At 36.8% G+C, this 27,610-nt stretch overlaps 1 protein-coding gene across 1 annotated transcript in view; it reads left to right on the forward strand.

Annotated features, from left to right (window-relative positions):
* Window positions 1-2,198: 2,198 nt before the first annotated feature.
* Window positions 2,199-27,610, forward strand: part of USP13 (ubiquitin specific peptidase 13) — a 342,814-nt gene continuing 317,402 nt past the window's right edge. Inside the window, exon 1 of the mRNA XM_053710167.1 lies at window positions 2,199-2,465. Within this exon, the coding sequence (XP_053566142.1) occupies window positions 2,298-2,465 (168 nt within the window). The 5' untranslated portion in view covers window positions 2,199-2,297. The remainder of the gene's footprint in view (window positions 2,466-27,610) is intronic.

Genomic DNA, 27,610 nt, shown 5'->3' on the forward strand with positions numbered 1-27,610 from the left:
AAAAGAAGATATTTCTTTGATAAATTAAAAAAAAAAAAATCTTTATTTTTGGATAAAATGTGTGTAGTGCATCACTACCAATATCGCTATGAGAGTTATCCCTCACCACCCAGTCAGCTGCTATCTAATAGACCCAGTATTCACTGGTTGTTAGTTTCAAAATTTAAATAAACAGCTTTAAACAGTAAATAAATGCTAGATAGAATGATGCATTTAAAGAAAAGAGTAGTCTGAGAAAAATGCAGATGTAACTTTTTTTTTATTGTTTCATTAGCTGTTTAAATATTGACAAAATAAATGTAAAGTTTTAGTGTCTATAAAACAATGGAAGCTGTCATGTTGTAACTTAGGTTCTCTGCTGTGGCCAATTAGGGACAGTTATAAATAGGTCACTAGAGTGTGCAGCCAATGGCTGTGTGGAATATAACAGTGTTCTGCACTTCCATATCTAACAGGAACTAAAAAGCTCACAATTTCAGAATGGAATTACAGGAAAAGGGGACAAAATGAATAATGAAAGTATATTGCAGACTTTAAATATACTGTGTGTGTGTGTGTGTGTGTATATATATATATATATATATATATATATATATGCGCAATTTATCATTTTTTATTACCATCTCAAAGTTGTTAATGAAAAATATGTTAAATGGACATTAAACAAAGGGGTTTTACAATGGTTTAACTATGGCTCTTTAAAGTGCCATAAAACATGTTGAGATCTGTGCATATCCTAAAAGGGCTTATTAAGTAAACAGTTTGCATAAAAAAATTGTTTAAAAATTGCTGGTATTTTAAAATAATTTTCAAAAATAAGCAAACTTAGTTACATAGCTATGCTGTCTGGATAAGTCTGATCCACCTCCCCTTATCAGTGTTTAGTATCAGAAACTCAGGCATTGTATTTCAACTGAGTTCATAGCAGCTTATTTGCTTCTAGGTATGCTCCAGCAGATAATGAGTGTTAAAGTCTTGTATTCAATTTCTACCAAAGCAAAAGGTAGATATAGATGCAGCCATAAAAGGAATTGTGTGGGGGAGTTAGAGCTGTAAAATGGTTAATTTCGAGGCACTGCAGTATAAATTTGCAGGTAAAGTAATTAAAGTACATATTTTTATATTTTGTCTCTATCCCAACTTGTTTTATGTCCCTTTAATACTGTGATAGAATTTATTTTAAATATTAAAATGTGGAGAAAAAAAAATATTGGTGCATAAAATATCATACTGATCTGAAACTGAGGCTTAAGCAGTTAATATTGTTTATTACTTGCTTTTGTTTGTATCTTACTTCAAGAAACCCATATTTCACAGTACCATTCGGAAGCACTCTAGTGAGAAAATACCATTAATATGTTACCTTATGCTTTTGATTCATAACAGTCTTGGTTCAGTAACATTTGGAGAGCAGCTCATGATTTAGCGAATGAGCTCCAAGGAATAACACATGCACTGTGGTTTTTATTTTTTCTGCTGGAGAATTCTTTGCATACTTTACCAATCTAGAGACTGTATTAGAACTTTCCACAATAAAGAGACACTTTTCTTTTGGGCATTGACAGGATTCAATCTGGATTCTGGATACATGTGGAATGCTTAGTTTTACATTAGTCCAAAGACTCCTTTAACCATAGTTAGTCAAAACACTAAACAATATCTATAATATTTTTTTTGCCAGTATAATTATACATTTATTATTGATGAGATCTGATATTTTTAAAATGGAACATTACTGGAAAAAAATATATAATTCTACCAGTGAGAAACAACACAAACTAACAAATAATGAAAACAAGATGAATGGTAACATAACTTTCAAATGGAAGCAGCAACAAAATAGGTTAACCATTTCACTGCAAATTATTTAGCTCTTTCTACCATTGAAGAGGATTATATAAAACAACGCACAACTTTGTCAATTATTGCAGTAACATTTAGAATAGAAAAAAGTACTTTTGAGTATTATAGTATCGCCTATTACTGACATATGTACCATACAATTATTTTCTATATAATTATGCCTGTCATTTACCATAAATTAATCTGCTGCTCTCAGTACAGTGCAGACTTTTAGAAGGGGCATGTGTTTCCTACAAGGGGATCTGAAGCACCAATGTACAAACCGTTATCAGGTCTGGGAAATAAAAAAAAGTTACCAATCTATAAATAGAAAGGGCTGGCAGTAGCTACCTCTCCTCTCACACTCACTCTCTTTCCCTCCCTCTCAGCAGCAGGACCCAGTGCTGGTTTGATTTGCTATTGGATTAAAATAGCATCACCCGTCCTGCCCTCTCATGCCTGGGCCGCAGGGTGCAGTCACAGCATTGTTTGGGAGCAGCAGGAATGTGAAGATGGCTGCAGACCTGGGAGAGCTGCTTGTCCCTTACATGCCCACCATCAGGGTGCCCAAGTCTGGGGACAGGGTCTACAAGACAGAGTGTGCCTTCTCCTATGAATCCCCGGTGAGAGAATTTGCTTTCTGACCTCCCTCTGCACTCAGCAGATAACTTATTTTTATTGTTGGGTTAATAAGGGAATGTATCAACAACACGTGAGTGAGCTAGAGGTGCAGCTGCTGCTAGAGTCCTTCCGTGCACCTCTAGCTGCTCTTTTAATTCCCATGCGTTATTATTCAATGCTCTGTGATTTGCTGAGATGAACTAGTGCATTGGTTGTAATCTTCGGCACAGCAACCTGTTCTCTATAATAACTTAATTTAGAATAACTGTTGTATTTCTAGCTGTGATTATCTGACTAAAGTACACTGTAGGACATGTGTATACTGACTGTGTGTACAAAGTAGCTATAGTTTGCATGGCCAGGAAAAGGATGTCAGCTGGGGTCAAGTACAGTGGTGCCCAGGTTTTTACCTTTAATCTAAAGTTGAAATGCATGAAACGTTCCTGATATATTTATATGCAAATTACATCCTAACGGTTTATAATGTAATACAGTTGGTAATTTGTAATCAAATAGCATCTAACGCTATTGAGAGGTTTTTTTTTAACCAAGAAAAATCAATCTAGGAGAAATCAGAGCTTATTTAATCATCACAACTAATTCTGTGTAACATTCTAAAGTAACGGCTTATAAAACTCTGCTGGTTGGGAACTTGATCTTTAGATTTTTTTGGCCTGTATGCGAGTGAACAAGTTCATATCTGGCTCTTTACAAACTTAGAGAAAACTTAATGGGGCTTTATAGAATATGAAAACAGAACAGGGTATCCCCAACTTGTTTTCTACCATATAGGTTTCCTTGTCATCATATAACACAAAGTATTTATGTTGTGAGAATAATGCATCAAAGTAAATTATGGCTTTATCTAGTTACAGTGTTTTCCTGTTTAGAAACACGTTTTACTTTTTTGTTTCTACTTTTTTATTCTTAACTTTTTTTTTTTTTGCCTTTTTAAAATCCTAAATCTGTTTTAAAAGTGACTCAGCTGTCTGGCGTTCATCACAGATGCTGCAGCGACTATTTATAGGCACACACTTCAGGTCTCAAGTGTCAGGCACCAGTTTACCCACCCAGCGCAGTCCCATAGCTTTAAGGGGCCTTGAAATGACCATACAGAAAAATACTATAAACTTTATTTATTTATTTTTTTCCTTCAAGGTGGTTAACTTAGTTTTCAAAACTGAAAAATACATTTATTTATCATTTTTAAAATGTATTTAATAATTTAAGGGAGAATGTATTGTCATTCAAGGGACACATAATGGGAAGCTCTTTAACTCTTTAGATTCCATACACTTACAAAGTATTGAAATCTGATATGTAGTAGAATTCAGTGGTGTTTAGAGAGCAATTAGTTTCTTGGAAGTAGGATGTATTTCACAGTGTGTTGTTTTTCTGTCTATTGTGACTTGAGTAAATTGAACAGATGAAAGTTCCAAACGTCACTTATTAAATGTAAGTTAAAATATCAGTTAACTGGAATATAATATACAGCACTCCATATCTCCTCTTAGGAATTAATAGCTTATATCAATATAGGTCAGTAGAGCTTTGTTTTTTCTCTCTCCCTCTCTCTGAAATATATTATATATTATATATATATATATATATATATATATATATATATATATATATATATATATATATATATATATATATATATAATGAACCAATGGCAAAAATGAACATTTTAATCTCCCAATCAAACATTGCATAGCGTAGTTTAGTAATTAAACTAATCTATTAAATAATATATTGCATTTAATTTACAAGTTCTTTAGGGTTGCTTTAGTTAAAGGGACAGTCTACTCCAGAATTGTATTGTTTATAATTATTACCCATTCCCCAGTTTTGCATAACCAACACGGATATATTACTACACTTATTTTTACCTATGTGATTATCTAAGCCTCTGCAGACTGCTTCCTTATCTGAGTGCTTTTGAAAGACTTGCATTTAAGCCAAGCAGTACAGACTCATAAATAACTCCATGGGAGTGAGCACAATGTGTGTATGTATATGTGTGTGTGTGTGTGTGTGTATATATATATATATATATATATATATATATATATATATATATATATATATATATATATATATATATACATACATATATGGCACACATGAACTAGCAGTGTCTAACTATGAAAAACTGTCAAAACAGAGATAAGAGGGGGCTTTCAAAGGCTTAGAGATTAGCTTTCAACAAAGAATTCCAATAGAACAAAGCAGATTTTGATGATAAACGTAAATTTAAAAGTTGTTTAAAATCAAGAAAGTGTAATTTTGACTAGACTGTCCCTTTTAAATTTCAAAATATCTTTGTTGTTTAAAGTTTGATTTGTAACTTAAATTATGTAACTAACAATATATTTTTTGACAATTTCATTTCTTTGGGGGTTTTATTTTGTAGTTTCTGTTATTGCAGTGTGTTATTTATGTAGTGTGTGTTTTCTGACTTCCTTTTGCATATAAACATGTTACAGGAACTGGAGGTACCGTACTCACTGCCCTTTATGCCTGTGGTTCTCAACCCAAGTGAGCTCAAGGCCACCCGCAGTCATATAAATAAGGGCCGAGTAGTCATAAAAATATAATATATATATCGCATACATATTCAATGGTAGTGTGACAGGCCCGCCCCACACATATGAAATACCGGATGGCGGGTAGTTCACAGTTGGGGGCATAAATGTATGACAGGTTGTTGCCCACCAGCTGGGCCATCAGAGGCTGTTACTGGTCTGCCACCCGCCTGTTGAAAGAACCTGCTCTAGGCTACATTAGCACTAGTACCTGAAACTACAGTTAAGGTGACACCTTTTTGGGAATGCCAAACTACTACTGAGCATATCTTTACTTATTTTTTTTTTTTTAACTGTTTGATTCTACTCCCATGAAACATATCTTAAAATGTGGGACTATGTCAGCAGCCACTGAAACTGTTTTTCACCCCAAAATAAACACACAATACAAATATCAATGTACCTGTTTTTTGCTGTGTGTTTGGTTAAGTGTTTTAACTATAAGAGTTAGGGAAAATTACATTTTCTTCAACAATACAACCCAAAAACACTCAACAAATTTAAATCGTAGCAGCTCATGTCACTGAGGGGGTCAAAAACAAAAACAATAGCCACATTTTGACATTGAACAGTCTTGCAAACACACACACCTGTCTATGTATGTATATGTGCTGGACAAGATTGTCTTTATCTTGAGTGGTGGTTAGTGGATCACTTCCATCCTTTAAAGGGACAGTCTACACCAGAATTGTTATTGTTTTAAAAGATAGATAATCCTTTTATTACCCATTCCCCAGTTTTGCATAACCAACACAGTTATATTAATATACTTTTAACCTCTGTGATTATCTTGTATCTAAGCCTCTGCAAACTGCCCCTTTATTTCAGTTCTTTTGACAGACTTGCAGTTTAGCCAATCAGTGCCTGCTCCCAGATAACTTCACGTGCACAAGAACAGTGTTATCTATATGAAATACGTGAACTAACACCCTCTAGTGGTGAAAAACTGTTAAAATGCATTCTGAAAAGAGGCGGCCTTCAAGGTCTAAGAAATTAGCATATGAACCTCCTAAGTTATGCTTTCAACTAAGAATACCAAGAGAACAAAGCAAAATTGGTGATTAAAAGTAAATTGGAATGGAAAATTGTTTAAAATTACATGCCCTATCTGAATCATGACAGTTTATTTTAGCCTAGACAGTCCCTTTAAGTTTCTTTATATTTCTTCTTTATTAATATTTACAGTCCAAAGAGCACCATCCTGAAAAAATCTTTAGGGTAAACTTTTTTTTAAAGAATTGGGTTTTGTATTTTTCTGTGTGTGTGTGTGTGTGTGTGTGTGTAAAAGAGATAATCACTTTAGGGCAATGCCCTACAAAAGGGCTATTGTAATACATTTTTTTTCTTTTGGGTTATTTTTTTATTTTATTTTATTTTATGGGGCATGTAGTTTAGTGTTAGGTATAATGGTGGGTTTTTATTTTGGATACTGTAGTCTTTTTGTTTGTTTTGTAGTGGGTATAAGGCGATTTAGATGTGTATTAGTTTGTTAGTTTGCGATTGTGGGGTACTTCGGTTTAGGGGTATTAGAATTAGTCGTTAGGCAAACGGCAGTTCTATTCAAGGGATGATGGGTGTTGTCTAAAGCTAGCATTGCCGATCAATGTCATGTATAGTAAACGCCTCTTGGCGATGCAGCTATGTCGAGAGCTTGGAATATTCTGACAGGCTCGCTCGACATAGCGATAGATCCCTTTGACTATTTCGTAGCACTTTCGATTATTGGGGTTTAAATGTTAACTTGAGAGCCTGAAGAAGGAAAGCCACTGGAGGATGCCCGCTGGTAACTTTCCACAAGTAACAACTAAAATATTTTTATATTGTTTATCTATAAACAACTGCTTAATATACATAATTTACCCAGGGAACCTTTTTTACTGCAATTTTATTTTTACTGACAATCTTAACCCTTTGGGCCCGATGATCTAAAGCTCTCTGCTCCTGGCGCGATAACTTAAGAAGTCTCGTCAGTAGGTCCCTCTAATATTGTACAAAATGTAAATTTTATCTTAAAGTGACAGTATACTATAAACTTGTTTTTCCCTTAATGTGTTTCCAATGACTTTTTTTTTACCAGTTGCAGAGTATAAAATGTATGAGATTTGCTTTTTTAAGGCTTATTTGTGTATATGAATTAGCTGATTTTGTGTTTTAAAGCCACAACCTAATAAAATGGGTTGAGCTTGTAGGTATAATCAGATCTCATTACTTTATCACATTGTGTACATATACATGTTTCTTTATCTTATATCGGTCCATAAAACAATCATCAATACTTGGAGAGAACAATGGAAAATTAACTTATATCTTCTATAACTCACTGGGAGTGTAACTTCTTCTACTGGCTGTGTTAACACAGCTTGGCCTCGAGGCCAACAACTTTCAGGATGGGTGTGGATACCACAGGCTACATAAACTATTTCAAATGCCAATATAATGGTAAAGGAGCTACTTGTAAACAATTCAATATACTCCAGCAGGTAAAGTGGATCATTAGGAACAAATTAAAGGAGAGACATTTTTTGAGTAAACTGTCCCTTTAAGAACTGTTTCACTATGCTGGGTTCTGGTGTAAGTAGAGACCGCTATATTACAATATAAGTTCTAAAAAATATCCCAAAGATTATACGCCATTTCTCTCAATTTTGGCTAGTTTTTGATCATTGGGCCCTTTTATGAGGATTGGATATAAATTGGATCAATATAAGATGTTATATAGGGCCTTGGATGCATACATTTTATGTAACTTTAGGCACCGGTGCCTGTAAAACAAAGTTTTAAATATATGTTTTTAATAAACATGATTGACTGGAACATATTTGTATACCAAATTCAGTTCTGATCATAATTGCTATTTTAGCGCTAGCCCTCAGTTTGCAATTAAAAGCGCTCTATATGCAATTTTGGTAAGTTCCTTCCTTTTAGATGGGGTGGCTTTCTTTAATGCTGTTAGAGTCCTGGGAAGGTTGGTTAGCATCTCATGCTGCTTGGATCAGTAGTTACTACTGTAGGTTTCTAAACCTGCTTTTACTACAGTATTGTCTCTGTGTCTTCTTACTAGAGTCAGCGATATAACCCTCATTAACATCTTTTTAGGAGTTTACAACTGCTGTTTGTGGGGGCTAATGTCTCTTATAAGTTGTCTCCTCACATTTAAATCCAATATAGCATGCAAAGGCAGCACCAATAACGGTCATGTCTCCTTAAAGGGACATTCCAGTGAAAATGTAAATGCACGTAGATTAATTACATGTTTGTATAGAAACATATTTGCAATATACCTGTATTGACAAAAATGCTTCTAGTAAAAGTTATCACTGTTTTAGTGGTCACATTTTTTTTGTGCATGTGAAGCATAGCTAGATATTCTCAATGCACCAGCATTTTAAATACTACAGCTGTTCAGATCATCATTTGGGCTTGTATCATGTCAGCAATTAACAAATTGAGTAATTACCAGATGGTACAAGCACCTTAGGCTCTCTGAGCAAGTGCTGTGTTTAAAATGCTGGTGCACAGTGCATATTTAAAGGGACACTGAACCCACTTTTTTAATTTCGTGAATCAAATAGAGCATGCAATTTTAAGCAACTTTCTAATTTACTCCTATTATCAAATTTTATTTGTTCTCTTGCTATCTTTGTTTGAAAAAGAAGGCATCTAAGCTAAGGAGCCAGACAATTTTTGGTTCAGACTCTGGACAGCACTTGTTTATTGGTGGGTGAATTTATCCATCAATCTGCAAGAACAACCCAGGTTGATCACCAGAAATGGGCCAGCATCTAAATTTATATTCTTGCTTTTCAAATTAAGATACCAAGAGAATAAAGAAAAATTGATAATAGGAGTAAATTAGAAAGTGCCTGAAAATTGCATGCTCTATCTGAATCACGAAAGAAAAAATTTGGGTTCAGTTTCCCTTTAAATACACTTTTGAAACAGCTATAGCTTTAATTAGAAGCGTTTTTGCTAATAAAAATGCTTCTGTTCAGTACTGAAATGCACCCATGTGGTTTCCAGTTATGGCTGGAATACCCCTTTAAGCTATTTTTGCTGTGACCCCAAGTTCTAAACCCCCTGTGTCTTCAGTGATGAGTGAATTTTCAGGCTTTCCTCTAAGGGTAGATGGTATGTTTGCTTTGATGAAGAGTCAATGTCTAAGCCTCAGGCTGCCCCGTGACTGCTCCAGAGGGGGATGTACCTAAACCTGTATTTGCTAAGGGAGTTGCTTAGTTGCTTGATACGTTTTTCTAATCCCCACCAATGCAGCCTGTTTCCTTTCCTGTTCATAAATCCTTTTTCTGAAATGGTGACTAAAGAATGGAACAAGCCATGTGAATCTTTAGTTCCTTCAGGAAAGTTGAAGGACAGACAAACTGCTATCCTCTAGAGCAGGGGTGTCCAAACTTTGCTCTCCAGAGGTTTTGGAACTATATTTCCCATGATGCTCAGCTAGATAAAATGCTGGCTAAGCATCATCGGAAATGTAGTTCCAAAACCTCTGGAGAGCAAAGTTTGGACACCCCTGCTCTAGAGGATAGTACTTAGCTTAGTGATCCTATGGATAAGAAATTGGAAGGTTTCAAAGATGCCCCATCTAGATCATGTTTTTTCTGTTTCATAGTGCCTTAGGTTGACCTGTGTGGGTGCAACCATGTCAGAATGGTCCAAGTGGTGTTGACTAGATGACCTTGTGGTCTTGGTCACCTGCTATGTTCTCTAAGTATAGACTGCTTAATTTGCTCTTTTCAATGTATGATCCTTTTCGATTATTTCCACTGTTGTGGGCATAAAATAGTATGTCTTGCCCCAGAACCAGTCCATAAGGGTTTCATCCCTTCAAGATATCCAAGAGTAACAGATTATTTGCTGCTCCTGTGAATTCCTCCACAGCTGGTACTACCAAGTCTTCTTGGAAGCTGGAAGGAGCTTGGAACAAGTCCAAGCAGACTAAGAAGGCCACTTCCTCCTCCACACCAGCATGAAGGTGTGGCCTTAAATCAGAAAGGTTTAACTATTGACAGCATACTGTGCTTTCTATCATGGCCAGCATTTTTTCAGCAATTTCAGCCATGGTAGGCAGCACTTCTATGTGATCAGACCAGACGGGCTAGCCTTTGCTCCCTATGTGCATCAATGAGCCTGACGACTGTTCACCGGTTGTCCTCCCTTGCAGCACTTTTGGTAGGTACTAACCACTGCATACCGGGAACACCCCACAAGACTTGCCATTTTGAAGATCCTCTGACCCAATCACCTAGCCATCACTATTTGGCCAAAGTCACTCAGATCTTTTCACTTGCCCATTTTTCCTGCTTCCAACACATGAAATTCAAGAACTGACTTTTGACTTGCTGCCTAATATATCCCACCACGTGACAAGTGCCATTGTGACAATATAATCAACGAAAAGTTCTCAGAGTCCAGCACCTGGGATCCAAGGTGTGCAATTACAGGGGCACTGCAAAATACCCCCAGTAAATGTAACAAGAGATAGTAGTCGCACCACCAAGTTCAATGAATAGTTTACTTTATTGAGCCAAGATCAAAAAATCAGCAACGTTTCGGACACAAGTCCTTAATCTTGCATACAATTGCAGACAATATAATCAACGTTATTCACTTCACCTGTCAGTGGTTTTAATGTTGTGCCTGATCATTGTATTTCTGGCTGCAATGTTTAAATTTTTTGGTAAATTAATTCCATTAATCCATTCACAATGTCATGCTCTCCTAGAGGTTTCTGTAAAATTCTATTGGGCAGTTTTTCTATCTAGATAAAAGATATCGCAGATGTTTGATTTTGCAGTTCTCAAAACTGGGAATTTGTATCTGCAGAGATGACATGACTCTTTTTCACAGCAAAAATGGTATAAAATAAAACGAATCCCATTGTTCCTCTATAAACTTATTCACATGCAATTAACCATTTTTCCTCTTAATCTAAAATTAAACTTATATTATTCAAAGCATGTCATTTAAAAAAAAAAAAAAAACTTCCCTATTTACTCTTTGTTATGAAAATGTGCACACTCTTGCACATGCTCAGTAGGAGAAAAGAATGAATAGTATATGGGCTTTGTGATTGAAAGGAAAATAGAATTAAAGAAACAGTAAACACCAGAATTTTTGTTATTTAAAAATGTCGATAATCCCTTTATTACCCATTCCCCAGTTTTGCATTACCAACACAGTTATAATAATATAGTTTTTACCTCTGTAATTACCTTGTATCTAAGCCTCTGCAAACTGCCCCCTTATTTCAGTTCTTTTGATAGACTTGCATTTTTAGTCAATCAGTGCTGACTCCTAGGAGCTTCACGTGCCTGAGCTCAATGTTATCTATGTGAAACACATGAACTAACGCCCTCTAGAGGTGAAAAACTGTCAAAATGCTTTCAGATTAGAGGCGGGCCTTCAAGGTCTAAGAAATTAGCATATGAACCTCCTAGGTTTAGCTTTCAACTAAGCATACCAAGAGAACAAAGCAAAATTGGTAATAAAAGTAAATTGGAAAGTTGTTTAAAATTACATTCCCTATTTAAATCATGAACAGTTTTTTGTTTTTTTTACTTGACTGTCTATTTAACTACTCTCATTTGAAATCCAAAGTAAGTGCTATTGCGTTATATTTTTATTATGTATTTGTCAATTATGAATTTCAACTGTATTTATTTATTTTTTAAGAGCTAAGTTTCAAGAAGCTAAATGAAAAGAATAATATTTGAAATGGAATAGATCTGAACAAGGATTTAAGTATGAAGAGGGAGTAAAATGAAAGTAAAACCTATAGTGTTATGTTTTTTTTTGGTTTTAAAACTCTAATTGACATAGATTGAAGGTATACATTGTAAAAGTCAATGCAAAAATGAAAATACAGAAAAGGTGATCTGGTTTATAATACAAGTTATTGTTACATACACCAAGTTTAGCAACAAAAGCAGATTCAGGCTATTTATACCATTCATCTATAATGGGACCCAATATTCTATGCCTAAATCCTACTGTATCTCTTGTTGTATTGTGTTTAGCCAGAGGAATAATATGTTGTTGTATTATTCTATGCGTTAAGTGAGCGTAAAGTGATATTTTTCTAGATGAAGGGAGTGTTTCACTATAGATTTCCATGACGCTATAGACTGGAGATCGTGTTTTTTTTCCCAATGCAGTGGGATCTGCCTTTTCGCTGAATTAACCATAATAGTAAGGAGAGTAAGTCTTAATTTACACTTAATTTTAGGGAATTTGTTGAAAAGGAAAACCCAAGGATCAAAGGGAAGAGTTATAGTTAGGGCTGTTTCAATTTCTGGCTTAATGGAAAGCCAATATGATTTGGCTATAGGGCATTTCCACCAAATGTGGAGAAAGGTGGCAACTTCTGAGCAACTTCTCCAGCATTCATTTGTTGAGCTAGGGAATAGTTGGTGTAGTCTGGCTGGTGTGTAGTACCATCTGGTTAAGGGTTTAAGATTAATTTCCATCACTGAGATGGAAGATGAGGCTCTAGTAATTTGTTTAAAGATGGCGCTCCACTCGTTGAGTGGTAAATGTGTTCCAATTTCAAATTCCCATTTTGCCATGTATGTGGGGGGAGATGCGTAGAAGGTGGATGATAATAGTTTATTTATTAATGATAATATCCCTTACTGGTTTGGGGAAAGGAGCATATAATCTCAAAACTTGTTAATTGACGTCTGAGTTGGGATTTCTAGGGGTGCGTTAATAAATAGTGTGATAATTGCGTACAAACAGAGCATACCACAGCCCTTATTTTAAAAAGCAATGTAAGCTTAGGAGCTGGCCCATTTTTGGTTCAGAACCTGGGTAGCGCTTGCTGATTGTTGTCTAAATGTAGCCACCAATCAGCAAGTGCTTACATTCTTGCTTTTTCAAATAAAGATACCAAGAGAATGAAGACAAATTGATAATCAGAGTAAATTAGAAAGTTGTTTAAAATTGCATGCTCTATCTGAATCATGAAAATGATCAAGACTCCCTTTAATGATTACATTAAAGTACAGCAGAAAAGTTGCCCAAATTAATGATTTAAACAGACTAGTCGTTTAATCCCTTCACCCAAATAGACGTGTTATATTACAGCTGAGAACTGGAGTTCTTGAGCACCAGGCATCTGCCCTCATATGGAACCAGAGCATGATCGGTGCTCCAGTTCCATATGAGGGCAGATGCCTTATCGTTACACACAGTGACTCTGTCTGAGTCACTGTGTGTAGCAATCAGCTTTTGATGTCGGTGGGATGTGCAGGAGAGAATCCGGGAGGTGGGTGGGCGGACCAGCAGCGGAGGTGGCGTGAGTGGGAATGCCCTACACTGCAGAAAAAAATAAAATAAAGGGACAGAGAGGGATGGGGCATTAACACTACAGAAAAAGGGGTGTGGGGGGGTCCCTAACCGGCGATTGCGGGAGGGGGGCAGGTGGTGGGACTATTATTATTACTATTTTAGAAACCGCCAACAGATTCCACAGCGCTGTCCATGGGTAACAAAGATAAAAGGACAGTACAATATGAGACACCAGACAAAATTTAACAAATACAGGGGAAATTGGGAGCCCTGTTCCCGTGGGAACTTACAATCTAAATGGGTAGGAGGGTGAGAAACAGGAGGTGGGGACTGCAAAGGTGAGAATGATGTTAGTGTGGAGTTAGATGCGGGCAACTATTAGGCAAGTGGAATTCATTAGTTACTGATTTGGTGATAGGCTTCCCTGAACAAGAAGGTCTTTAGGGAGCATTTAAAGGAGGAGAGGTTGGGGGAAAGTCTGACAGCTCGAGGAAGTGCGTTCCAGAGGGTTGGTGCCGCACGAGAGAAGTCCTGTAGTCTAGCATGGGAGGAGGTGATGGTAGAAGAGGCAAGGAGTAGATTGTTGTTGGATCTTAGGGGACGGGCTGGAGTATATTTGTTGATGAGTGAGGACATGTAGGGGGGGGGCTGCATTGGTAAGGGATTTGTAGGTCAGAGTGAGAATTTTGAATTTTATTCTGCTGTGAATGGGGAGCCAGTGATGGGACTCACCGAGGGGTGCAGCGGGTACATTACACTACAGAATTTTTTTTTTTTTTTAAAAACACATATTTTTTAGGTACTGGCAGACAGCTGTCATTACCTAAGATGGTGGCTCTAGTTAAAGGGGGAAGGATTAGAGAGTTGTTTGGGAGGGATCAGGGCGGTTGGAGGGTAAGGGGGATCTTGCACAGCAAGAACAAAAATCAACATAAAAAAAGCCTTAATTTTGTATATTTGCAGACTGTCTGCCAGTACTTTAGATGGGGGTGACCAGTGGGGGGTGAGGGAGGGAAGAGAGCTGTTTGTGAGGGATCATGTACAAGCTGCCTAATTAACCCTTTCACTCCTGGGAATAAAAGAAGTGTGGTGCGCAGCTACAATTAGCAGCCTTCTAATTACCAAAAAGCATTGGCAAAGCCATATATGTCTGCTATTTTGGAACAAAGGGGACCTTTACAACCATTTGTGCCATGATTGGACAAGCAGTATGTAATTCATTTCAGTGAGAAACCCAACGTATGTGAAAAAATTAACACTTGTTTGTTTTTTTTTTTTTGCATTTGGCGGTGAAATGGTGGCATGAAATATCCCAAAATGTGCCTAGATCAATACCCTGGGTTGCTTACTTAAAACATATACATAGTTTTGACAGGTAAATAAAAATAAAACAAGGCTCTTTTTAAATGAAGTGATAGCAAAAATGCTAAAAATTCTCTGGTGTTTTGGGCAAGTTTTTCCTCAAAGTACTGGTAGTGAAGAGGTTAAATTGTGATTTAGATTAATTTGATTAAAATCTTATCCACCCTGATTCTAATTTTTTTCAGTTTCAAAGGAGGGGATTTTTTTTCTCATTCTGGATCTCAAAACTAAGAGTAAATTATTTTCATGAAAGAAGACAATCAAAACTATTCTCTAGTTCAGGAAAGGCATGCCTATAGTAGTCTTGAAGGATGCCTGCCTGTAAATTAAAAATAAATTACTGTTCATCTGGACCATGTTCGGTTTCTGAGAATTGTCTTTTTTGGTCTAACATTAGTAATTTTAGGCCCCTTCCATTTGGTGTTGCAATTGTTCTCAGGGTGTTCACCAAGGTTTTATGAGCCTTAATGATGGATACATTGTCTCAGGGCTTTTCAATAGAGCTGTACATATCTGATATTCTGGTCCAGGCAAGCTCCTTTCAGGTGGCTCTAAGGCATATAGATACATTGCTTGCCTTGTTCAGGAGTCACAGTTGGGGGTACTCGGGTATCCTTTTTAGGATTTCAAATAGACTGATAATTTGTCAGGCTGTCTCTAACTGCAGCCCACAGGAGGATGTTTGAGGCTGTGATGCGATCCTTGACATACAGCAGCAACGTGCATGGAGATAATGGGTTCAATAGTAGTAAATTCAAACAGGATTTCCTTTGTCCATTTTCATCTAAGGTTAAAGATTACAATAATCTATCCCAGGTTATAATCCTGATACTCAGGAAACCATACATTTCCTGTTGTGGTGGATATCTCGTTAATCTATAGCCATAGGAGCCTAATTTTAGAGACCAGCCTGGATGGTCATGTCTACAGACACCTGTCTAGCAGAGTGGGAGCTTCAGAGAAATATTGTACTCATTTATTTTTTGGTATTATACGTCAGTCTGAATCTGCACTTCTTATGTGATAAATCAATTGATTTTATGGGTTGTTATACACATAATTAATAGGTTTGTTTAGTTAAGCGCCCCCTAGAGTTGGACACGATTGTGTCACCAACAGTTTTTGTTTCAGCTATCTTGGTGTTGGCAATTGGGAGGCCAATGGCTAGATACAGAAGAGTAGGCTCTTCATCAAGAAGTATTTGACCAGACTGTGTGGCACTGGGGTTAGCTGGAGGTATATGTCATGGTTTCTTATTTGAACAATAAGCTTCCCATTTATTGCACCAGGGCCAGAGATCCTGAGGCAGCCCTGGAGGATGAATTACTTTTCTCTTCATTCAGTCTAATGTACATCTTTCACCATTTGTGATGCTTCCTCGTGTAGTGTCCAGAATTTGCCAAGAGAGTGCACTGGCATTTTTCATTGCACTGGAATGACAATGGAGGATGTATCACTGCCTGCCTCAGCCTCTTCCTGGCTATTTGCTGCCTCATGCCAAAGTCAGGCCTGTACAACCCACTCTCTCCCTGTGCGACGTTATAAAGTATATTAATATAACAGTGTTGTTTATGCAAAGCTAGTGGATGAGCAGTAAAGGTGTTCTCTATCTTTTTAAACAATAAAAATTAAATTCATACTTGGACAAAGTTTGACTTGTGTATGTTTTATCAAGAATTATTTTTTATGTTTTTTTTTTTTATCAATTACAGTGTTCTCCCCAGGATCTTTTAATGGGTCCACCACTGGCTGATTTTACTGACCACCCAGTTAAATTGACAGTAGATAAGAACCAAAAAGGCACATCAATTCTACCCATATTGAATGTCACTTTTTTCTTAGGATAGCCTTGTGCATGTTCCAGGAATTTTTACAAATTATTTTACTGTCTTTGTGTTTATCCCCTCAATTGGAAGTTTATTCCATGAATCCACCACCCTTTCTGTAAAAAAATAAAAATGATTCTTCAAATTTTTCCTGAATCTGCTAAGTTAGAGGGTAGCAGATTCAGGAGAAATGTGAGGAAGCATTTTTTTTTACAGAAAGGGTGGTGGATTCATGGAATAAACTTCCAATAGATGTGGTAAACACAAAGGCCATGATAAACAAAAAAGTTCTGAGAGGTGGTGATATATTCAAAAGGGATCCTACACAATGTCAAGAATGCTGATAAAATATATAGAGGAGCCAGCATTACTGTTTAAACGCAGCATTGCCGAGAGACGTTTTACTATACATCGCAATAGTTGTCAATGCTGGCGAAATATTCCAAGCGGCACTGACAATGGCGATGTAAAGTAAAGCATCCCTTTTAAATATATAGCACCAAGCCTAATACATAAAACTATGTACACATTAACTGACATAACACACCGCCGCAAACTAACCCTACACTACTTAATCCCTAAACCGCCAATAGCCCACTACAATAAACTTCCTAACCTTTTAACCCCTAACCGCCACAAACCCCAACAGATACTAACCCTGCACTACCCAACACCCCCTAAGCTACACAAAATAACAAACACTAACATTACAAAAATAAAAAAGCACTACCAAAAAATAAACCCCCAGTTATGCCTCTCCTAAAACTAAAGTTCCCATTTAAAAATAAAAACCCACTCCAAAATAAAAATCCCTATACTAACACTATAAGTTACTATAGCAATAGCCCTTAGAAGGGCATTTGGTATTGCAGTGCCCTTATCGTGCATGTAGTAAAAAAACTTTTTATTTTAAATCTATTATCAAATTTTCTTCATTCTCTTGGTACCATTTCTTGAAAAGAAGGAAAGTAAATTTAGGAGCATGCACATGTCTGCTGCACTATATGGCAGCAGTTGTATTATACATTTGCAAGACCACAAGATGGCAGCACTTTTTCCTTTAGTGTAGAGCTACAGACTTGTGCATGTTACCTACTTAGTTATCTCTTTAACAAACAATCACCTAGATTACGAGTTTTGCGTTAGGAGGGGTGCGGTGCTAACGAGCAGTTTAAGCTCACCGCTCACTTACAGACAGCGTATTACGGGTTTTTAGAAACCCGGCGTTAACCGCACAAAAAGTGAACGAAGAGCAAAATTTAGCTCCACATCTCACCTGAATAAGAAGCGCCGCTTACATTAGCGGTGAGCTGGCTAAACGTGCTCGTGCACGATTTCCCCATAGGAATCAATGGGGGAGAGCCGGCTGAAAAAAAACCTAACACCTGCAAAAAAGCAGCGTAAAGCTCGTAACGCAGCCCCATTGATTCCTATGGGGAAATACTTTTTATGTCTACACCTAACATGAACCCCAAGTCTAAACACCCCTAATCTTACACTTATTAACCCCTAATCTGCCGCTCCAGACACCGCCACCACCTACATTATACTTATGAACCCCTAATCTGATGCCCCCAGCATCGCCGATCCCTAGATTATATTTATTAACCCCTAATCTGCCGCCCACAACGTCGCCACCACTATAATAAACATATCAACCCCTAAACCCAAGTCTAACCCTAACCCCCCTAACTTAAATATAATTTAAATAAATCTAAATAAAATTACTACAATTCACTAAATTATTCCAATTTAAAACTAAATACTTACCTATAAAATAAACCCTAAGATAGCTACAATATAACTAATAGTTACATTGTATCTAGCTTAGGGTTTATTTTTATTTTACAGGCAACTTTGTATTTATTTTAACTAGGTAGAATAGTTATTAAATGGTTATTAACTATTTAATAACTACCTAGTTAAAATGAAGACAAATTTACCTGTAAAATAAAACCTAACCTAAGGTATACTAACACCTAACACTACACTATAATTAAATAAATTAACTAAATTAAATACAGTTAAATACAATTAAATAAAATTATCTAAAGTACGAAAAAAACAACACTAAATTACAGAAAACAATAAAATAATTACAAGATTTTTAAATTAATTACACCTAATCTAATCCCCCTAACAAAATAAAAAAGCCCCCCCCAAATAAAAAAAAAAGCCCTACCCTAAATTACAAATAGCCCTTAAAAGGGCCTTTTGCGGGGCATTGCCCCAAAGAAATCAGCTCTTTTACCTGTAAAAAAAAAAAGTAAATACCCCCCCAACATTAAAACCCACCCAATCCCCCCTTAACACTAACCCCTTGAAGATCACCTTACTAGGAGAAGTCTTCATCCAACCGGGCCAAAGTCCTCAACGAAGCCGGGAGAAGTCTTCATCCAAGCCGGGCGAAGTGGTCCTCCAGATGGGCAGAAGTCTTCATCCAGACGGCATCTTCATCCATCCGGTGCGCAGCGGGTCCATCTTCAAGACATCCGACTTGGAGCATCCTCTTCTGCCGACGGCTAACACTGAATGAAGGTTCCTTTAAGTGACCTCATCCAAGATGGTGTCCCTTAGATTCCGATTGGCTGATAGAATTCTATCAGCCAATTGGAATTAAGGTAGAAAAAATCCTATTGGCTGGTGCAATCAGCCAATGGGATTGATAACTATTCTATTGGTTGATTGGAACAGCCAATAGAATGCAAGCTCAATCCTATTGGCTGATTGGATCAGCCAATAGGATTTTTTTCTACCTTAATTCCGATTGGCTGAATTAGAATTCTATCAGCCAATTGGAATTGAAGGGACGCCATCTTGGATGACATCACTTAAAGGAACCTTCATTCAGTCGTCGGCCGTCGGATGAGGAGGATGCTCCGTGTCGGATGTCTTGAAGATGGACCCGCTCCGCGCCGGATGGATGAAGATAGAAGATGCCGTCTGGATGAAGACTTCTGGCTGTTTGGAGGACCACTTCTGCCCGGTTGGGTGAAGACGTCTCACGGTAGGGTGATCTTCAAGGGGTTAGTGTTTTTTAAGGGGGGATTGGGTGGGTTTTAGAGTAGGGTTGGTTGTGTGGGTGGTGGGTTTTAATGTGTGGGGGGGGGGAATTGTACTTTTTTTTTTTTTTACAGGTAAAAGAGCTGATTACTTTGGGGCAATGCCCCGCAAAAGGCCCTTTTTTTTATTTTGGGAGGCTTTTTTATTTTGTTAGGGGGATTAGAGTAGGTGTAATTAGTTTAAAAATCTTGTAATTATTTTATTTTCTGTAATTTTTTTTTTTCCGTACTTTAGATAATTTTATTTAATTGTAATTAATTGTATTTAATTTAGTTAATGTATTTAATTATAGTGTAGTGTTAGGTGTTAGTGTAATTTAGGTTAGGTTTTATTTTACAGGTAAATTTGTCTTTCTTTTAACTAGGTAGTTATTAAATAGTTAATAACTATTTAATAACTATTCTACCTAGTTAAAATAAATACAAAGTTGCCTGTAAAATAAAAATAAACCCTAAGCTAGCTACAATGTAACTATTAGTTATATTGTAGCTAATTTAGGGTTTATTTTATAGGTAAGTATTTAGTTTTAAATAGGAATTATTTAGTTAATTGTAGTAATTTTATTTAGATTTATTGTAATTATATTTAAGTTAGGGGGGGTTAGGGTTAGACTTAGGTTTAGGGGTTAATACATTTAATATAGTGGCGGCGACGTTGGGAGTGGCAGATTAGGGGTTAATAAATGTAGGTAGGTGTCGGCGATGTTAGCGTCGGCAGATTAGGGGTTAGTAATATTTAACTAGTGTTTGCGATGCGGGAGTGCGGCGGTTTAGGGGTTAATATATTTATTATAGTGGTGGCGATGTCCGGTTCAGCAGATTAGGGGTTAAAATATTTATTTTAGTGTTTGCAATGTGGGAGGGCCTAGGTTTAGGGATTAATAGGTAGTTTATGGGTGTTCGTGTACTTTTTAGCACTTTAGTTAAGAGTTTTATGCTACGGCGTTGTAGTGTAAAACTCTTAACTACGGACTTTAAAATGCAGTACCAGGCTTGACAGGAGAGGGTCTACCGCTCACTTTTGGTCAGACTCGTAATACCGGCGCTATGCAAGTCCCATTGAAAATATAGGATATGCAATTGACGTAAATGGATTTGCGGTATTTCCGAGTATGGACAAAAAAGTGAGCGGTGAGCCTGTCATTTCAAGACTCGTAATACCAGCGGGCGTTAAAAAGCAGCGTTGGGACCGGCCAACGCTGCTTTTTAAGCCTAACGCAAGACTCTTAATCTAGGTGAATGAGAACAAATTTGATAATATAAGTACATTGGAAAGTTTTTTTTTTTTTTTTTTTTTTTTAAATTGTAAGCTGTGCTTTAAGAGAATCATATATAATGCAAAAGTTGTGACATTTGAAACATTGTGCATTGCAGAACATTTGCAGTACTGCATTTAAAGCTTCAATGATCCCAAAATACAGCAATGCCACATTAACACATTTCTCAATAATGTGACAAATTACAAGGACTGTGGTAAGAAAACAGAATGTATAAATTAAGGCTTATCACTCTTCCATGTGCTGAAAGATTGTGTGTGTGTCTTTAATATCCCGGCCAGTGCGTCATGTTTCCTTTGGCTTCAACAGCAATATTGTTAGTTAGGTTTCATGCATAGTGAAGTACACAGATGCTTGTCACATGGCATAACACATTTAGCTACTAACTCCTGAGTTCAAATTTAAACATGTGACTGAGCCCAGTGACATATTTGTTTCACCAGCCTAGAGCACTCACCACCTTATCATACAAACAAGCAGTTACCTGGTAAAGCAGGACAATTTGCTGATCCCAAATACTCCTCTGGCTAAGCAACTGTTTAGTAATAAATAGTAATATTGATGGGCGAAATAAAATGTACCCTTGACCCTAGCATTTTTCTGCACTCTTTTATCATGTATGTTGTGATCCACACCTTAAATTGGTTGATGATATTTTCATCACAGTCGTGATGCATTGACTTCATAAATACCATCCCACCATTAAACCCAGTAACTGAGCCTGCAAAAAATTAACATGGTACTCTCGCAATAAAATGATGCTTTTTTGCCACAAAGCTGTAACCTGTGTAAAATAAAACGTATGTTTTCAGCCACCTCTATCATGCACTAAAACATGTTTAAAAAAAATCAAAAGACAAAAAGTCATGGTTAGTGACTCCTTTCATACCTCAAACCTGCCAATAAAAACACATAGTAAACCTAAAACTTTATTAAGTGTACGTTCTTCTACCTGTTTCTAAATTCTTGTACATCTGCCTGTTCTATGCTAGAAAATGTAACTTCTGTTTGCTGTGTTGCCTAACAAAATTATGGCACTAAGGGGGATACATAAATGTTTTCTTGTTTTGTTATAATAGTACATTCTATACACAGTAGACCTGAACTCTGCTCCTCTACTGCTATTAGGACAAGCATTTAAAAAAAATTAAAAATTGTCTTCAGTAGATATGGTGACATATTTTGCAAGTCCTCTTTATGCATTCTGATAGGTTTATCTTTATATAAAGGATCTTTTTTTTTTTTCTCTCTCTCTCTCTCTTTAGTTTTGGGCTTATAAGTGGTGGAAAGAATGTAGGTCATTTGTGAGTCTGTCCTCTGGATTTCTTTCTTATCTTAAAGGGACATTGTACTTGAAAATGTGTATTGTTTTAAAAAGATAGATAATCCTTTTTATTACCCATTCCCCAGTTTTGCAAAACTAACACTCAGCCAGATTACGAGTTTTGAGCACTATAGGGAAATTAACGACCGCCAGAAAAGCGGCAGTATTTAACCCCCCTATAGCACTGCTATTACAAGTTTACAAAAAGCAGGCTTGTGCCGGCAATATGGTGGCGTTGCGCTCCATGCTTCACCCAAATACAAGCATTGTTTTGACGTGCTTGTGTACGAAATCCCCATAGACATCAATGGGGAGAGCCGACAAAAAAAAGCCTAACACCTGCGATCAAGGAAACAAAAGCTCCGTAACGCAGCCCCATTGATGTCTATGGGGAAAGAAAAAGTTGTGTTTAAACCTAACACCCTATAATAAAAAAAATATACATCACAATACCTTAATGAATTACTTAGAAAGTAATTGTTGATATTAAAATAATACTAAAAATTATTTTTTTTAAAAAAATTATGAAATTCAAAATAAAACATAAGAATAAATTTTTTTTTATGTAACTTCTTGATACATGTCTTAGTCTAAAGATTATGTGTAAGGTCATCTCCCTTCTTCCTCCTTATGTATTGATTTCAGTTATTGTTTTTGTTTATAGGGATTGTGAATTATTATGGCACGTTAAGTGTATTGATTACCTATGGGTCATGATGATGTCAGAGAGTGAGGGGGCATTTTTTTGGCTATTTAAGGGTTGGACAGTGAGTCCATTTGTATTGAGCCTGAGGAGGGGGTGCAAGCCCCGAAACATTGCTTTGTTTTACTGCTGCCCTAATGAAGTAAAATACCTGGATTTATTTAGAATTTTGAGTGTCTACCTGTTTTTTCTTCACTGTAAACCTAACATAAAAACCACGTCTAAACACCCTTAATCTGCTGCCCCTAACATCGCTGATACCTACATAAAACTATTAACCCCTAATCTGCTGCTCCCGATATCGCCACCACCTAAATACACTTATTAACCCCTAATCTGCCGCCCTCAATGTCGCCGCCACTATACTAAAGTTATTAACCCCTAAACCTCTGGCCTCCAACATCACTAACATTAAATAAATATATTAACCCCTAAACCGAACCCTAACACCCCCTAACTTAAATATAATTAAACTCAATCTAAATAAAGCTTTCAATTATTGACTAAATAATACCTATTTAAAACTAAATACAAACTTACCTGTAAAATAAAACCTAAGCTATCTACAAAATAACTAATAGTTATATTGTAGCTATCTTAGGTTGTATTTTTATTTCACAGGTAAGTTTGTATTTATTTTAACTAGGTAGACTAGTTAGTAAATAGTTATTAACTATTTAATAACTACCTAGCTAAAATAAATACAAAGTTACCTGTAAAATAAAACCTAACCTGCTTTACACTAAAAGCTAATATTACAATAAAATAAATTAAATTAATAAAATACAATTATCTAAATTACACAAAATAAAAACCCAAATTATCAAAAATATAAAGAATTACTCCTAATCTAATAGCCCTATCAAAATAAAAAAGCCCCCCCAAAATAAACAAAAACCCTAGCCTACACTAAACTGCCAATGGCTCTTAAAAGGACCTTTTGCAGGGCATTGCCCCAAATAAATCAGCTCTTTTACCTGTAAAAAAAATAATAATACAAACAACCCCACAACAGTAATACCCAGCACCCACACAATCAAATCCCCCAAATAAAAACTTATCTAAATAAACCTAAGCTAACCATTGCCCTGAAAAGGGCATTTGGATGGGCATTGCCCTTAAAAGGGCATTTTAGCTATTTTACTGCCCAAGCCCTAATCTAAAAATAAAACCCACCCAATAAACCCTTAAATAAACATAACACTAACCCCCCGACGATCCACTTACAGTTTTCGAAGACCAGAGATCCATCCTCATCCAGGCGGCAGAAGTCTTCATCCAAGCGGGCCAAAGTCCTCATTGAAGCCGGCAGAAGTCTTCATCGAGACGCCATCTTCTATCTTCATCCATCCGGCGCGGAACTGGTCCATCTTCAAGAAATCCGGTGCAGAGCATCCTCTTCTTCGGATGGTCAACGTAGAATGGTTTCCCTTTAAGGTACGTCATCCAAGATGGCGTCCCTCACATTCCGGGAATTAAAGGGGGAAAAACCTATTGGCTGTTGCAATCAGCCAATAGGATTCAGCTTTCATCAAATTGACTGATCCAATCAGCCAATAGAATGCAAGCTCAATCCTACTGGCTGATTGCAACAGCCAATAGGAATTAAAGGGAAAAATTCCTATAGAATTCGATCCGCCAATCGGAATGTAAGGGACGCCATCTTGGATGACGTTTCTTAAAGGGAAACTTCATTCTACATTGACCATCGGAAGAAGAGGATGCTCCGCGCCGTTTGTCTTGAAGATGGACCCGCTCCGCACCGGATGGATGAAGATAGAAGATGCCGTCTTGATGAAGACTTCTGCCGCTTGGATGAAGACTTCTGCCGCCTTGAGGAGGATGGATGTCCGGTCTTCAAAAACTGTAAGTGGATCGTCGGGGGTTAGTGTTATGTTTTTTTAAGGGTTTATTGGGTGGGTTTTATTTTTAGCTTAAGGTTTGGGCAATGTAAAAGAACTAAATGCCCTTTTAAGGGCAATGCCCATCCAAATGCCCTTTTCAGGCCAATGGTTAGCTTAGGTTTATTTAGATAGGTTTTTATTTGGGGGGTTTGGTTGTGTGGCTGGTGGGTTTTACTGTTGGGGGGTTGTTTGTATTTTTTTTTAACAGGTTAAAGAGCTGATTTATTTGGGCAATGCCCCGCAAAAGGCCCTTTTAAGGGCCATTGGCAGTTTAGTGTAGGCTAGGTTTTTTTTTTTTTTTTGATAGGGCTATTAGATTAGGAGCAATTTGTTTTTATTTTTGATAATTTCAATTTTTATTTTGTGTAATTGAGTCTAATTTTTTTTGGTAATTTAGATAATTGTATTTTATTAATTTAATTTATTTCATTTTATTGTAATGTTAGTTTTTAGTGTAAGGCAAGTTAGGTTTTATTTTACAGGTAACTTTGTATTTATTTTAACTAGGTAGTTAGTAAATAGTTAATAACTATTTACTAACTAGTCTACCTAGTTAAAATAAATACAAACTTACTTGTGAAATAAAAATAAAACCTAAGATAGCTACATAATAACTATTAGTTATTTTGTAGCTAGCTTAGGTTTTATTTTACAGGTAAGTATGTATTTAGTTTTAAATAGGTATTATTTAGGTACTAATTGTAAGTTTTTTATTTAGATTTATTTTAATTATATTTAAGTTAGGGGGTGTTAGGCTTAGGGTTACGTTAGGGTTAGGTTTAGAGGTTAATATATTTATGTAGTAATGTGGGAGGCCAGAGGTTTAGAGGTTAATAGTTTATTATAGTATATTTCGTTGTGGGGGGCTTACGGTTTAGTGGTTAGTAGGTTTAATATAGCGGCGGTGTGGTTTGATGGCAGATTAGGGGTTAATAATATTTAAATAGTGTTTGCGATGTGGGAAGGTGGCATTTTAGGGGTTAATATTTTTACTATAGTGGCGACGATGTCGGTAAGCGGCGGAATAGAGGTTAATATTTTTTTAAAGTGGAGGCGATGTTGGGAGCAGCAGATTAGGGTTTAATAAATTTATTATAGTGTTTGCGATGCGGGATGGCCTCGGTTTAGGGGTTAATAGGTAGTTTATGGGTGTTAGAGCACTTTGTGACAGTTTAGTTATGAGTTTTGTTACATCTTTGTAGCATAAAACTCATAACTACTTACTTTAGATGGCGGTACGAATCTTGTCATTTTAGGCTGTAGTGCTCACTTTTTGGCCTCACCACAGAACTCGTAATACCGGCGCTATGGGAGTCCCATTGAAAAAAAGGACTTTTCTTAAAGTGCGGTACTGACGTTGCGTGATGGCCAAAAAGGTGTACGGTACAGCTATACCGACAAGACTTGTAATAGCGGTGTTAGTGAAAAAGCATTGTTATGAAGCATAATGATGCTTTTTCACTCATAACGCAAAACTCATAATCTAGCTGACTGTTAATTTAATGCACTTTTTACCTCTGTGATTACCTTGTATCGGAGCCTATGTAGACTTTCCCCTTAGTACTGACTCATGCATAGCTCCATGAGAGTGAACACAGTGTTATCTGTATGGCACAATGTCTGTCAAAAGCTAATATAATGCCCTGAGATAAGAGGAGGCCTATATGTGCTTAGAAATCAACCTATGAGCCTACCTAGGCTTAGCCTTCAACAAAGAATACCAATAGAACAAAGCACATTTGATAAGAAAAGTAACATTGAAAGTTGTTTAAAATTGCATGCCCTATCTGAATCACAAAAGTCTAATTTTGACCATGCTGTCCCTTTTTAAATGCCTTAGTATTTTGCCTGCATTGTTTGTCTTCAGCTATTGTCCCAGCTTAATTCCCTGTTTGTACCTGCAGCACCTGCTACAGCCTTTGATCATCTCCTGTCTCTATATACTTTAAGTTGTTGTGCTGCTAAGACTTTGAATTGCTATTAGACTTCACTCTTTTGGGATCAATGAAATCACAACCCATCTGTCATCTGCCGTCAAGCTCCACCCAAAATAACCAAAACCATGGGTATACATATGCCATTATCCCCCTTTGCAGCTATAACAGCCACAACCATTCTGGGAACGCTTTCCATAAGATTTTGCAGTGTCTGTGGGAATTTGTGCTCATTTATCCAGAATTGAATTTGTGAGGTCACGCATTGATGTTGAATGAGAAGGTCTAGCTTGCAGTCAAATCCATCCCAAAGTTGTTCAGTAGGGTTGAGGTAAGGACTCTGTACAGGCTACTTGAGTTCCTCCACACCAAACACGTCATAAAATGTCTTAATGGTCCTCCCTTTGTTCAGAGGGATACACCCCAAAGTGTTGCCACAAAGTAGAAAGTAGCTTTTAAGATGACCCTTCACTGGAAATAAGCGGCCTGGCCCAATACCTGAAAAACACTAGAACATTATTCCACCAAACGTTATAGCAGGCACTATTCATTACAGTAAGTAAACTTCTGGCATTCACCACATAGTGACATTTTATAAACCACTCCAGAGAACATGTTTCCACCATTCCATAGTCCAGTGGTGGCGTGCTTTACACCATGCCAGCCAGCACTTGACATTGCACATGTTGATGTGAAGCTTGTGTACAGCTGCTCAGACATGAAAACTAGTGATGTGCAGGGAAGAAAATTTTGCTTCGGACAAAATTTTGTTTAGAATATTCAAGGAAATGCATTTCCCCCGAATATTTGTTGCCTGCACTATTGAAATTGAATTTTTGTTAAACATTTACATTTTTTTTCAG

The sequence above is a fragment of the Bombina bombina genome, chromosome 4, assembly GCF_027579735.1.
Source record: "Bombina bombina isolate aBomBom1 chromosome 4, aBomBom1.pri, whole genome shotgun sequence".
NCBI classification, from domain to species: Eukaryota; Metazoa; Chordata; class Amphibia; order Anura; family Bombinatoridae; genus Bombina; species Bombina bombina.